The sequence below is a fragment of the Panthera onca genome, chromosome B3 (assembly GCF_046562875.1).
Source record: "Panthera onca isolate mPanOnc1 chromosome B3, mPanOnc1 haplotype 2, whole genome shotgun sequence".
Lineage (NCBI taxonomy): Eukaryota > Metazoa > Chordata > Mammalia > Carnivora > Felidae > Panthera > Panthera onca.
The window spans coordinates 86,391,146-86,406,474 of NC_138344.1; the positions used below are offsets into that span (position 1 = coordinate 86,391,146).

Sequence of the window (15,329 nt, forward strand, 5' to 3'; positions counted from 1 at the left end):
TGGACATTTTAACGATATTAATTCTTCCAATCCATGAGCATGAAATATCTTTTTGTTTGTGTCATCTTCAATATCTTTAATCAGTGTTTTATAGTTTTCAGACTACGTATCTTTAACCTCCTTGGTTAAGTTTATTCCTAGGTAAGTATTTTATTATTTTTGATACAATCGTAAATGAAATTATTTTCTTAATATCTCTTTCTGCTACTTTGTTATTAGTGTATAGAAACTCAACCAATTTCTGGGTGTTAATTTTGTATCATGCAACTTTACTGAATCCATTTATTCTAGTAGTTTTTTTGGTGGAGTCTTTATGGAGGAAATTGAATTCTTAATTTAAAAAAATCTCCTCTCAACCCTCTGGAAAACATTTCGGCAGTCTTTTTTTTTTTTTTTTTAACATGCAACTACCAGTCAGCAATAAAAAGGAATGAACTCTTGATGTATGCAACTATGAGGATGAATCTTCAGAGAATTTTGCTAAAAAAAGCATTTTTAAAAGATTACATACCTTATGGTTTCCTTACATAACATTCTTGAAGTGACAAAATTATAGGAATGGAAGACAGATTAGTGGTATCTAGGGTTTAAGCATGGGGGGTGGGATGAGTGTGTCTATAAAAGGACAACATGAGGGATCCTGTGGTAATGAAAATGTTCTGTATTTTGACTGTATTAATGTTAATATTTGTGATATTGTACTATAGTCTTGCAAGATGTTACCTTTGAGGGAAACTAGTATAGACGGGATCTCTCATTATTTAATATTTCTTAAAACTGCATGTGAATCTATAGTTATCTCAAAAATAAAGAAGTTCAATAAAAAATTGTGTTAGACCACAACAAAGCAATTAAACTTAGTTATTAATATTGAATGATAATTTGTGTAGCTGAAAGAAAATGTATTAAATGATAATTCCTACAGCTAAAAATTTTTGTTGCAAATGAAAGCAGAAACCATATCAACGACTTTTTCATACCTTGATACATTAAAATCTATTGGTTTTTTGTACTTGCAATGTATTTTTTTTACCCATTTTTTATTTTGTAACATTGTACCTTGGTTATTTGGAAAATATTGTTCATCAAGTTATGTAGATCTTCAAAAGTTGATACATTTCACTATAATATCAAAATACCGTATTTTTAATATTATCAGAAAAAGGTTTTAGCATTGTCTTAGAAGGTGGAGGAGGGACAGCAAAGTATCCTCCAGACTGAGAAGGCACTTTATGACTGAAAAAGAAAGCAAACCACTCCATACTATTTATAGTTTTATTCAGGGTAACTTACTGACAAGGGGGATTGGGCAGACAAACTACTCAGGTACTATGCAGCTATTCTTTGTCCACTCTGGACCCTAATCTTTAGCTTTTATAGAGTGAGGGGCATTTTGGTGAGGTTAAAAGGTAGTTATCAAAAGTGGTGGCATCTGTGCACCAGTCAGCTCTACTAGTTACCAAAAGCGGAGCCTTCTGTGAACCACTTTAAGGAAGATCAGAATGAGCCCTCCCACATTCCTGTCACTGTATACATCAACCTCCATGGGGTCTGCCATGTGACACTGAGGGAGGTCGTTGCACAGGCATGGACAAGGTGGAGGGCCAAAGATGGAGTCGGTGTGGTCAGCCGTCTTCTACATTGGGAACCTGACAGGCTCATTCATGGTGAGGGGCACACATTTTCCAAAATTCTAATTTTGGCTAAATGCTTAAATTGTTTCATTGGCACAGACACTATAAGTGGTTTTATTTGAAATGACAGGATTTCTTCATTTAGTTTCAAGAAAATGCTTGCCACATATCGAAGTCTGAATGACCAGTTTGATGTGTGTCTTGTCAAAGTGAAAATGGTGGCAGGTTCAGTTCACAACTCTAACAATAGCACGTGTTTTTCCTCAAATCCACCATTCTGCGGCCACCGAAACACTTTATGTGTAATTCTCGTTTAGTCACATTGATGTGTGCTTACAAAATAAAGATGTGTTCTTAACAATTTTTCCTGCCTTCTGGTGTGCATTTTTAAGGTGCTGCTGCCTTGATTCATGGTAAGGTGCCATCAGTTTTACTCAATGTTTTTTTGTTTGTTTGTTTTGCACCATCAGTGCAAATTTCAACACAGAGAAAAAGGCAAGTAGCCTCTTAATATTATTGAGGAAATAGTTTTCAGGTGTGGAAAGGTATTGACAAAGTCTTGAAAAGACCCTCGAAAAGATCTTGAGCTCTTCGGAGTCTCAGACCGCATTTTGAAAAGTCTTATTCATCCTTATGTTTCACTTCTCTGAAGCTTGACTCATCCCTGGGAACTAATTTGCATGTCTCTCTCCCTTAGTGAACAGAATACTCTGACCTTGGCTCTTCAGTGTGAACAGGAGTTATTGTAGGGGGTTGTAATATACATAGTAACCACAGGGGCTGTGCAGGTGCTATTACACTAAATCAGCCTGGTTGCTTAATAGTAATTTACTTTGCTGTGCAATCCCTATCTTCCTGTTGAGTACTAGCAGCCACCAACCCTGTCATTTCTAACTATTTTCCTAGTTCTTCTCTCAGAAAGTTCTGAGCATTGCAGGGGAAATCAGTTTACCATGATGAGTGTTTCTTTACCAGTTTAATTTGATAAATTCTCTCCTGAAGGTGCACCTGTGCTTTTCCTTAATAGCAAAGTGCTGTTGCTTGGTGATGGATTGTCCTTTCTTCCCTCTTTGAGTGTCATATCTTGCTTACGTCTAGGGGAATAATTTTATTCTGGACGCTTAAGCTGCTGGAAGTCTATCTACTACACAGAAGGAATTACGGTATTGTATGTATCCTATCATTTGAATGCCTGAAATCTTCTTAATTTCTAGTTGATCTTTGGTAGAAGAGTTGTCAGATGATTTTGGAAGATTTTATTCATCTTTTAGCAAGGACTTCCTGGTTGTAGGTCTGTACAGCATAAAGTGACATAATGTGCCCAGCAAAACAGAGGATGAGTGAGATAGAAACTTAATTTTGAATTCCTATGGTGGACAAATTAACCTGGCACCTGCAAAATCTGCTTTTCTCTACCCGGTTGGTATAGGAAATGCAATCAAGTATATGTAGTAGTTGAAGTATATCTGACTGGAAATAAAGTGGTCAAGACTCAGTGTCACCTTATAATTGTGGATCTTTATGTACTGTGTTTGGGTCTTTATATATTATTCTAAAAGTTCTGTGTAACACCCACCCTCTAGGAGATGTCACTATTAAGGTTTCATAGTCAATGCTGCAGTGATGCTTGCAAGTTAATGCTCTAACATTGTTTGAGGTCATTTTTCTGGTGAAAAATCTTCTTTGGGAAAATGAATAGTCCAATTAAGTATTATTAAAAGTCAATGGAAACATTAAAGAAAACATAATCGCCAGTAATACCATGCATTCAAACAGCTATTATTTTTAAAAATCTTACCACATTTTCTTCAAGGTTTTGTCACGAATGTCTGATTAATTTTTATGCCTCCAACTATTTTTTGAGATAAATTTTTTGTTTGATTTAATATTTAATTACTTATTTATAATAAACTTTATTTTGTAGAATTGTTTCAGAGTACAGAAAAATTGCAAAGACGGTATGGAGGTTTCCCACATATTACACATCCTGTTTCCCCCATTATTAATACGATAATAGTGGGTTAATAGTGGCCCCAAAGAAATATGTCCAAGGCCTAACCCACAATACCTGTGAATGTGACCTTATTTGGAAATAGGATCTTTGCAAATATAATTCAGAATCTTGGGGTGAATTCTGGATTTAGGGTGGGCCCTAAATCCAATAGGACAGGGTCGTTATAAGAGGAAAATGCCTTTGACCACACAGACACACAGGAAGGCCATTTGACGGTAGAGGTAGAGATTGGAAGGATGCATCTGCAAGCTAAGAAATGCCCGGGACTGATGGCAACCACCAGAAGTTCGGAAGAGGCAAGGAAGGATTCTTCCCGAGAGCCTTCCAAGGGAGCCTGGAAAATACCCACACCTTGATTTTGGACTTCTAGTCTCCAGAGCAGTGAGAGAACACATTTCTGTTACTTTAAACCACCAGTGGTAATTTGTTATGGCAGTGTCAGCAAACTAATACAGCTTACAGTTCCATGAACTAGTATTTATACATTGTTATTAACTAAGGCCCGTATTTTATTCAGACTTCTTTAGTTTTTATGTAATGTTAATTTTCTGTTCCAGGATCCCATCCAGGATACCTCAATATATTTAGTTGTCGTATTTGTTAGTTTGCTCTTGGCTGTGACAGTTTCTAAGATTTTGGGGGAGTAGTAGTCAGGTATTTTGTAGAATGTCCCCCCATTGGGATTTGCCTGGTGTGATTTTGGAAGGAAGACAACCAAGGGAAAGCACCATTTTGATTACATCATATCAAAGGTGCGTGTTATCAACATGTGTTATGACTGTTGATGTTAGTCTTAATCATCTGAGGTAGTGTTTGTCAAGTTTCTTCATTGTATAGTTTCTCTTTTTCCCCATTTTCATACCATACTCTTTGGGAGGAAGTCACTTATGTTCAGCTCACACTTTATGAATGTGGAGTTGTGCTCTATCTCCTGGAGGCCAGAGTATAATAAAAAAAATTAATTTGTATTTGTGCAGATTTGCCTTTTCTTCTCATTTATTTATTTATTCATTCAATTATTTATATAGTATGAGTCATGGATATATATGTTGCACTTTGAGTTATACTCCAATACTACTTTATTATTATTATTAATATTAATATTTTGCTAAAACATTTTGAGCATTGGTTATTGAGAGTTCCTTCAGTTGGCTCCTATGTCCCTTCAACACCATCCCCCATCACCGTGGGATTTTTTTATAACACTTAAAAACATTTGTTTTTAGTGTTTTTTTTTTTTTTTTTGACAGAGAGAGACACACACAGCATGAACGGGAGAGGGGCAGAGAGAGAGGGAGACACAGAATCTGAAGCAGGCCCCAGGCTCTGAGCTGTCAGCACAGAGTCTGACATGGGGCTCAAACTCACAGACCGCGAGATCATGACCTGAGCTAAAGTCGGACGCTCAACCAACTGAGCCACCCAAAAGCCCCAACACTTTTTAAAAAGGCTCATCTTATATATTTCCTGTCCCAGACCACAGAATCATCCATTTCTTTTTTTTTTAATGTTTATTTATTTATTTTTGAGAGAGAGAGAGAGAGAGAGAGAGAGTGAGAAAGCAAGAAAGCACAAGAGAGGGAGAGGCAGAGAAAGAGGGAAAGAGAGAATCCCAAACAGGCTTGATGCTATCTGTGCAGAGCCCAGTGTAGGCCTCAATCTCACAAACTGCGATATCATGACCTGAGCCAAAATCAAGTGTCAGATGCTTAACCAGCTAAGCCACCCAGGCTCCCCAAGAAACAGCCATTTCAACAAGAAGCCCCAATTCCCTTTATTGCAGAACGTAATCAGAAACCAACAGCTAGACATTAGGTGTGCTTGTTGCTACTGGGGCATTATTGCTTCCAGGCCTTCTTAGCTGACACAGTAAGGAAATATGTACTAACTCCTAAAAATATGTCTATATGTAACCTGTGTCTAAATTAAGCTAAACATGGGGTCATACTGATGTCTCCAACTTGAATCTATTACGTGATCATTCTAACCTCCTCCCTTGCTTTTCTTTAAACTCCCAACCAACAGTGACAACCCTGGCTCCTACCATCTTCCATCTATTCACTTAACTGTTCAACTTCAGTGTAGATGTATTAGAATTATTATCCCATATTCCTGGAGGATACAACTTCATCAACTAAAGTAGTGTTATATACAATTTATTTTGTCTTTATTTTTATAAACTATACTCATTTCCAAAGTTACTAAGGTCAGCAACTTTTTTCCCAACCCCCTTCAGTGAGGTTGTTTCATACATTTATAATACAGTTAGATTGTTTTTTTGTTATATTCTGCATTCCATCCTGGGATTCCCCTTGATTTCCTAAATTATTTTTTTCTTTTCTTTCTTTTCTTTTTTCTTTTCTTTTCCCTTTCTCTTTCCCTTTCCTTTCCTTTCCTTTCCTTTCTTTTCCTTTCCTTTTCTTTCCTTTCCTCTTTTCTTACCTTTTCTTTTTTTTTGAGAGAGAGAGAGAGAATCCTAAGCAGGTTCCACACTTAGCACAAAGCCCAAATTGGGGCTCAGTCCCACGAACCGTGAGATCATGACCTGAGCTGAAATCAAGAGTCAGGTGCTTAATTGACTGAGCCACCCATGCTCCCCCCTAAATAATTTTTTTAAAATTTCTGTACACAAAGGTTCACTGTTTGTGCTCTAAAGTCTAGTGGGTTTTGACAAATGCATCATGTTATATAGCCACATTTCCAGTATCATGCAGAATAGTTTCACCTCCCTAAAAATTCACCTATGCCTGATTAAGTTTTATTTTGAAAAAGTTTGAATAAACAAACAAATATAGAAACCAAACTAACATACAACTGGTGACACTTTATCAAGAATTTGTTTTAACTTTTTATCATACTTGTTTCAGATTTTTTTAAATAAAAGAAATTAAAAAAATAATAAGTCATTTTGCACTTCTTTCTAATTTCATTTCTCTTCCTCCTAACCCAACAGCAGTTACTGTTATAATTGCAGTCTTTCTAGTTCATGATTTTATACTTTATTAGATATATATGTGACACTAAATAATAAATACTATAGTTATGTGTGGTCTAGAGACTTTTACGTAAATGACACTTTCTAAAAGATGCTTATTTTGCTGTCAATACTGTGCTCCTAAGATCCATCTGTGGTTTATAATTTTTGGGCTTGAATGGCCTTATAGTGTTAGTTATGTGAATATGCCATATTTTATTAATTTGTTTTTCTATTAATGGACATTTAGATTGGGTTTTCTTTTTTGCTATTTCATATGCTGCATGAACATCCCTGTACATGTCTCTTCATGCACATGTGTAAGAATTTTCTTAGAGTATACAGTGGGAAGTATATATTTTTTATTTTACTAGAAATGGCTGGTTTGTCTCCATTGTGGTTCTACTAGTTTCCCCACATCGTTGACATTTGTTGGAATTGCCAACTCTACATTTCTGCTAATCTGGTGGGTGTGAAAAGTTGCCTTTCCAGATGTTCAATGGTTATGGAACCAGTCAACTCACTATCTGGGCAACTAGGAACACATTTGACAGAAGTTTGGGTCTTTACACTAGAGATCATTTGCTGGTTTTTAATAACCTTTCATTTTATTTCCAAAGGTGTCTGCTTATCCAGGATGTACGAAGTTGTTTTGGAATCCAACTTCACCCAAATTCTCTGTTCCAGTATCTGTTATGAAGGAAATTCTGTATCCAAAATATGAGGTAACACACTGAATGACTTTTCTCTCTTTTTTTTGGTTGTTTAATAATTAAATTGTATAATTGATTATGACATTAAATTTTACTGGACAGTTGCTATGTAAATTGTCAGACAACTGTTGCCATAATTAAGACTGATTGGATGGTCTTATAGTGTTGTACTTATCCATGTCACTCTAGCCAGTCGATAAGATTATTCTGCTTTTTTTTTAATGTTTATTTATTTTTGAGAGAGAGAGTACAGGCTGGGGAGGGACAGAGAGAGAGGGAGACAGAAGACCTGAAGCTGGTTCTGTGCTGACAGCAGACAGTGCAATGCAGGGCTCAAACTCTCAAACCGTGAGATGACCTGAGCCGAAGTTAGAGGCTTAACTGACTGAGCCACCCAGGAGTCCCTGTTCTGTTTTCTTTTTGAATAAATATTTTATTCAACCAAGTTTCCAAGATATAGAACTACTTGGTTGTTTAAAAGATCTTCATGTCATTTTCATTTACTTTTTAAAGTGTACTTTTAGTTAATTTAATATCACCCAATACAGTTCTGACTCTTCTCTTCTTCCTTTAAAGAGTGTTTGTTTGCTCTCACATTATGTTATACTGATTATTTTAAAAATTAGAAAAGTCAAGAGAAGAAAGCCCAATGCAACTATTATTCTTCTCCTTCAAGACAATTACTACCTGTTTTTTGGTCCATTTTCTTTCATTCTCAAAAATCCTTCATCTTCCTTCTTTTCTTCTACTTTTCTCCCCTTTTCTCCTTTCTTTTTATTTTTTTCCTTTTAAAACAATTCTGTGATTAACATTATTGTGCTTAAATTTTTAATAGTACTTAGGATTATTTTATTTGCATGGTATTTGGGGCAGCTTACTAAAACTCAGATCATGATAAAACAAAAAATTGAAGAAATCATAGGGAGAGCATAAGAAGGATATATTACCCTTCTTGTGTAATAGAGGTAAAATTAAATAAAAAATTCTGTCCACATATGATGTTGCATGAAATAGAATAATGAGTTTACCACTTAGCTTCCCTGCAACCAAGACAGGGATGGAATCACATTCATATTGGATCTATTCTGAATGTTAATATTGAAACATCTTTACATGTTTTAGATTACTTGGTTAAGGTGTATTATGCCTAAATATTATGTTGAATTCTGTAAGGCAATACTTTATTTTTAATGTATACTCATGGTGAAATATGTATGGAATGTCTTTTTTTCTTTGTTGCATTCTCCTATCAGGTTTATTCTTGCTTCATGAAGTTAATTGGGTAGGATTTCATTTTTTTTTTTAAATATTCTGAAACTGATGTAGCATAAAATAATCTAGAAAATTTGGAAGAACTCAGTGGAAACATCTGAACCATTTGGGAAAGTAATTGTTTGACAATTAGAATTTTTTTCTTTTCTATAATATTACACTGTATATTAACTAACTGGAATTTAAATAAAAACTTAAAAAAAAAAAAGAAAATTCCTATGCTTATTATCTCATTGAAACTACACTGAATATAATATGCTTTCAAGTAACACCTTCCTTAATTAAGATGGAAGTGTTTACAAACATGTATAAAAGAATATTGGAATAAATGTGTGCTTAAGTCATTGAAAACAGAGAAGTTTTTCTCTTCTAATTTTTGGGTTGTTCACTTTTTGTAATTCATTTTAATTTATTTTTTATTTTAATTCCAGTATAGTTAACACACAGGGTTTTATTAGTTTCAAGTGTAAAATATAGTGATTCAACAATTCTGTACATTACCCAGTGCTCATTATGATAAGTGTACTCTTTAATCCCCATCACCTATTTCACCCATCCCCCCACATACCTCCCCTCTGGTAACCATCAGTTTGTTTTCTATAGCTAAGAGTCTGTTTCTTGGTTTCTCTCTCTCTTTTTCCCTTTGTTTGTTTTATTTCTTAAATTGTACATATGAGTGGAAGAACATGGTATTTGTCTTTCTTTGACTGACTTATTTCACTTAGCATTATGCTCTGTAGCTCCATTCTTGTTGCAAGTGGCGAGATTTTGTTCTTTTTTATGGCTGTGTAATATTCCATTGTGTGTATATATATATATATATATATATATATATGTATTCCATATTCCATATACACTATATATATATATATATATATTCCATATTCCATATACACAATATTCCATTGTGTATATATATATATACCACCTCTTCTTTATCCATCCGTCAATGGGCACTTGGGCTTTTTCTGTAAATTGGCTATTGTAGATAATCCTGCACTAAACATAGAGGTTCATATATTTTTCTGAATTAGTGTTTTCATATTCTTAAGTCCAGTAGTGGAATTACTGGATCATATTGTAATTCTGTTTTCAATTTTTTAAAAGTAATGTCTACACCTACTGGGGGCTCAAACTCACTATGCCAAGATCAAGCATTTTCTGCTATACCAACTGAGCCAGCCAGGCATGCCTCTCTTTTTAGTTTTTTGAGAAACCTCCATACTGTTTTCCATAGTGATTGCACCAGTTTGCATACACTCTAATAGTGCACAAGGGTTCCTTGTTCTTGGGTTGTTCAATGATAAGTATTTTTTCTTGAGTCATTTCGTTCTTACAGAAAGCCATCTGATTGAGATGTATAAATTACATGTGGCGTATGAATATGCTGTCTCTTCAGGGTTAATCTTTATTTCTTTTTTTTTAAATGTTTATTTATTTTGAGAGACACAAGGAGAGAGGGAGCAGAGAGGGGGAAGAGACAGAGAATCCCAAGAAGGCTTCACACCCAGCACAGAGCTCATGGCTGTGAGATCATAACCTGAGCCCAAATCAAGTAGGACGCTTAACCGTTTCTTTCTTTCTTTTTTTTTAAATTTTTAAAATGTTTATTTATTTTTGACAGAGAGAGAGAGAGACAGAGCATGAGCAGGGGAGGGGCAGAGAGAGAAGGAGACACAGAATCGGAAGCAGGCTCCAGGCTCTGAGCTGTCAGCACAGAGCCCAATGTGGGGCTTGAACTCACAGACCGTGAGATCATGACCTGAGCCGAAGTCGGTTGCTCAACCGACTGAGCCACCCAGGCACCCCTATGCTTAACCATTTCTAATGGTTAATCTTTATTTCTAATGTTGCATCACTTTCTTTCCCATTCCTAATCATATTTTTGAGAATTTTTTCTTTCTAAAAAATATTTTTAAAATGAGTTTATTTTATCTTTTCTCATTTGTTTTCAATTACAAATGCTTTAGTCTCTACTTCTCAAATTACTATACTCACACCAGTATCAAATCATACCTTTAATTTTTTTTTTTAGCAAGGTTTATAGTATAGGATCCCCTAGCTGTTAGATTTTTCTGGCCTGTAAGTCAGAAAAATAAGTTTAACCTATCACCTTTGACTGAAAACACTTCCAGATTAATTCAATATTTGCCGCTCTGAATTTTTATATTCAGAAGTATATTCTTCATATACTTCTATTTTTGAAAATTTTTTGGTTGTTGGCTTCCTGCTTTCTATAGAAGGTTGACATTTCTATTTGGGCATTTTTCTAATTTCTTGTGTTGATTTATAATTGAATGAATGTCTTTATCTTTCTTCTTTTTAAGTAATGTAAGTACTTCATGAATTTTCTTCTATGTAAGACTTTGATCTTATTTCATAAATTTTTATTTATAGTGTGTTCATTTATTTTCTAAATAATTTGTATTGCCATTTTCATTATGTTTTTGATACATGATTTATGTGGGAAAGTGTTTTTTAGAACTGTTCTGACTTGGCATTATTTTAATTTTATTCTTTATCCTTATTAACACAATAAAATATATTCTTTAGAATATCAGTGTCTTGGAATTTATTGGTATTTGCTTGGTGGTATCCTACATATCCCAATATTGTCTATTAATTCAATGGTATTCTAAGTTGTGACCATTTTGTGGCAGCACTAAGCAGAGCACAGGCTTTCCAATCCATCTTGGATTTGAATCCCACTCACTTCCTGGATAATCTTTAGTTTCCACAAGTCTCGTTTTGTTTTTTTGGTTTTTTTGTGTTTTTTTGTGTTTTTTTTGTATGTAAAGTGGGTGTTCTGAGAATTTAATGAGAGGTTGTAGCATATTGCCTAATGAAAAATCAGTGCTCAGTTAACAATAGATATAGCTGTTATATTGTTATATTAGTCCATTCTTCTGTGGCATATTTCTTTTACTTGATTTAAAAAACACTCTTGAGGATTTTTTAGTGCAGTTGTTTTAATCTATTTCTTCATGTGTTACCAGTAGTTCTTATTTACTTTTTGCAACTAGAAGCTGTTTTATCTTTATTATGAAGTTAGCAATGTTTTACCTTTCTTATGAATTCTGTCTCATCAATTTTAAATGGTCTACTTTGGCTTTTTTAATGCTGGAATTCTACTGTAATATGGCCATCCCTGTGTTCTTTTCTGTTTGTATTCAGGAGTATTTTCATTTTAATCCTTGTTTTTTAAAATTTTTTAAATTTTTTGCTTTGTTTCAGACGAACCACGTAAGTAGCACATGGTTAATTCGGTCTTACTGGTATTATTATTGTTGTTATTCTGTGGTTTCTGTCTTTTAAAAATCTTCTATCTTGTTTTTTTTTGTTAAACCACCATTGTTTCCTTTAGCAATATTATTGTTTTTTGCTGTTCTGAGTAACAAGGCCAATTAAAATTATTTAAGAACTTGCACGATAGTGGGTGAATAATTTCGTGCAGAAAAAAGTCAAATGATACAGCTGTGTATGGCAAAAATGTCACTCCCCACCTTGAATGCTGTTCTTTCCTGGATCTCTTCTCTTTGAAGTTAACAATTATAAACTACATTGTGTGTATCCTTTCAAACACGTTCATTTTCATTTATGTAATGCAAATATATGCAAATTAATGTTTTTCCGTGTGTGGAATCACATAATCTATATTCTTCATCTTGATTATTTTGCTTAAAACATGCTTCTGTTGATTCTCATTTATTGAGTATTTACTATGAGCCAGACACTGTGCCAGGCACCTCTCCTGTATTATTTCATTTGACTTTCCTATGAACCCAAAGAGAAAGGTACTAATTATGTCTTCATTCAAAAAAGTATCCCTCCTTTCCCATTTGTTCCCTTACCCTTTTCCTTACCTCTTTCTGGTGCTGATAGCTACTAACCCAGTTTAGAAGGGCATATTAATTATCCATTGCTGCAGATCAAATTATCCCAAAATGTAGCAGCTTAAAACGACAAACTATTACTATATCACACAGTTTCTGAGGGTCTGGAATCCACTGTTTCTGGCCTAACTGGAAGGTTCTGGCTCAAGATCTGTCATGTTGTTTGAGTGAGGATCTCAGCTGAGGCTGCATCAAAAAAACAAAAGCAAAAACAAAAACAAAACACAAAAACCAAAAACCAAAACAAAGACAACCCCTTCCCTACAAACCACACTTGCACATATATCTTTGTAAATTTTTCTATTTGGAATTCCCGGTCAAAGTATATGTATAATTTAAATCTTGGAAGATTGATGTGTATATTTGCATTTCCTTAAGTGTAGTCTAAACTTTTAATTTATTTCAGAAGATAATATTTTTGGGGGAAATATGTGATGAGCTAAAACAAGAAAGTTCATAACATAAAGGATACAAAAGATTGCTTTAATGTAAAATATTGGTAAATATTAATTTGCAAAATAGGCATGGCATCCATGAAAATGTGATGCTTACATCTCCTTCAAGAGAATCCATTGACATAAGCATACATGACCGCCAGCCTCCAGCTGCTGTCCTGTAGATCTATCAGGGCATTTGCACCAAAGCCATTTTTCCTCTGGGCTGCTCCTAGCCAGTGGCTGAACACAAGGGGTTTGCTAGTGTTGACCCCATTCCTGCTTGATGGAGGGTTGTTTTCACAGGAAGCGTTGGCTCCAGAACTTTCCATCTGCCTGGCTCAGAACTGCTCTGTGATCTGAGGCTCTTGCTACTCACTCCTTCCTCTCTCTTCCTCTTTCACAGGTGTCAGACTGCATCATGGTCTGAAGGCTTCTTACTGCTCCCTCTCTCTGTGTCTTCCACTGGTCGTATCTGCTTCTAACTGAACTAACACACCTGGGGGGTAATAGGAATACTATGTAATATTACTGCAATATACTGTAATGAGTACAAACACAAACTCTGTGTTTATAAAGGAGGGGCATGTATTTTTCTGTCTTTGTATTTAGAAAATGTGAATAGAAGGAATTGAGAGTAGGCAGAATTGTTGGAACAGAAGTAAGAATTGTAGCAAGATTGGTTTGTAACCAGGACTGGTTACAACTGGTGATGATGGAGTAACCTGTTAGAAAGGTGGTCCAAAAGCAAATCAGTGCTGGTGGTTGTTCACACCAATGACTAGAAGAAAAAGGATCCAGGAGGACTTGCTGACACAAAAAGATGGCCTAGGATACTTTCCATACATCGCAACTGGAATCAGACCTTTGTTCAAAGAATCCTTGTTCCTTTGAATGGGAAATGGTATTTTTTTTTTTTTAATTTTTTTTTCAACGTTTTTAATTTATTTTTGGGACAGAGAGAGACAGAGCATGAACGGGGGAGGGGCAGAGAGAGAGGGAGACACAGAATCGGAAACAGGCTCCAGGCTCCGAGCCATCAGCCCAGAGCCTGACGCGGGGCTCGAACTCACGGACCGCGAGATCGTGACCTGGCTGAAGTCGGACGCTTAACCGACTGCGCCACCCAGGCGCCCCAGGGAAATGGTATTTAGATACAAAGGTCTGTGTGCCCTACTTTTTAAAGGTGTATTTAACATGTTTATATATATATTATGATTACTGATATTTTTTGTTTTATCCTACCATATACTTTGTGTTTTTTATTGACTCTGCCTTTATTTCTTCTTTTATTCCTTTTCCTAAATTTATCTTTTTGTTGTTAATTTTTTTTTAAAAAGTCAGTGGTCTGGATATAATATGTTCTGGTTTTATTTTTACTTTTTCTATTTCAAAAAATTGTGTTTTATCATCCCTATTTTGGAAGTATGTGTACTGTTTCTTATTCTTATGGTGATTTCCCTCGACAGACATCTTTAACTTATCAAAATCTGATGTTGATCAATACCTTTATACTCTTTATACTCTTCCAGGAAAATTCAGTGACTTTAAAACCTTTCAATTCCATTTACCCCCTTTTGACTTAGTATGTTTTTACTTTGATATATTATTAGATATTTATATCTTCTAAAACCCTCAAAACAATGTTATTAATATTTTATAAAATATAATTATCTCTCTCTTCTTTTCTTTTTTCTTTTCTTTCTTTTCTTTCCTTTTCTTTCTTTCTTCCTTTCTTTTTTTTTTTCTCTCTCTAGTATCTCAGATCTTTCTGTCTGGCATCATTCTACCTTTTGCCTAAATTATATCCTTTAGAATTTGCTTTAAGGCAAGTGGGAGTTCCATAGTTGGTGAAAATCTTGTTTTTTCTTTGTTTCAAATGTCTTTATATTAGCTCATTCTTGAGAGAGATTATACTTGGGTATGATGTATTTTGCAGATATATTCTTTTAGTACACTAATGATGTTCTACTATTTTCTGGCATCCACTATTGCTGTTGAGAAATGGGTCTTAAATGTGAATTTTTTGAGGATGATCAACTCCTTGCTTCCTCCCAAAGCGGCTACTTTTAAACTTTTCTCTTTTTTTCCCCCTATTTTCAATATGGTGTGTCTAGCGGCAGATTTCTTTTTATTTATGCTTTGGAATCTCTGGGATTTTTGAATGCATACTTTGATGTCTTTCATCAACTATGGAGAATTTTTAGTTATGACTTCTTCAAATGTTGCCTCTGTCCATTCTTTCTTTCATTTTCTGGGATTTTAATCATACGTATTAGCTTCTTTTTTTTTTTTTTTTTCTCTTGATGCTGGATTCCAGGTAATTTCCCTTCTGGTCTATCTTATAGTTCAAGTTCATAAATTCTTTCTTCAGTTGTGTCTAAGATACTGTTAA

At 34.8% G+C, this 15,329-nt stretch overlaps 1 protein-coding gene across 1 annotated transcript in view; it reads left to right on the forward strand.

Moving 5' to 3' along the window:
- TTC6 (tetratricopeptide repeat domain 6) overlaps positions 1-15,329 on the forward strand; it is a 201,928-nt gene that overhangs the window by 104,564 nt on the left and 82,035 nt on the right. Inside the window, exon 8 of the mRNA XM_060619579.3 lies at positions 7,243-7,347. Coding sequence (XP_060475562.3) covers positions 7,243-7,347 — 105 coding nt within the window. The remainder of the gene's footprint in view (positions 1-7,242; positions 7,348-15,329) is intronic.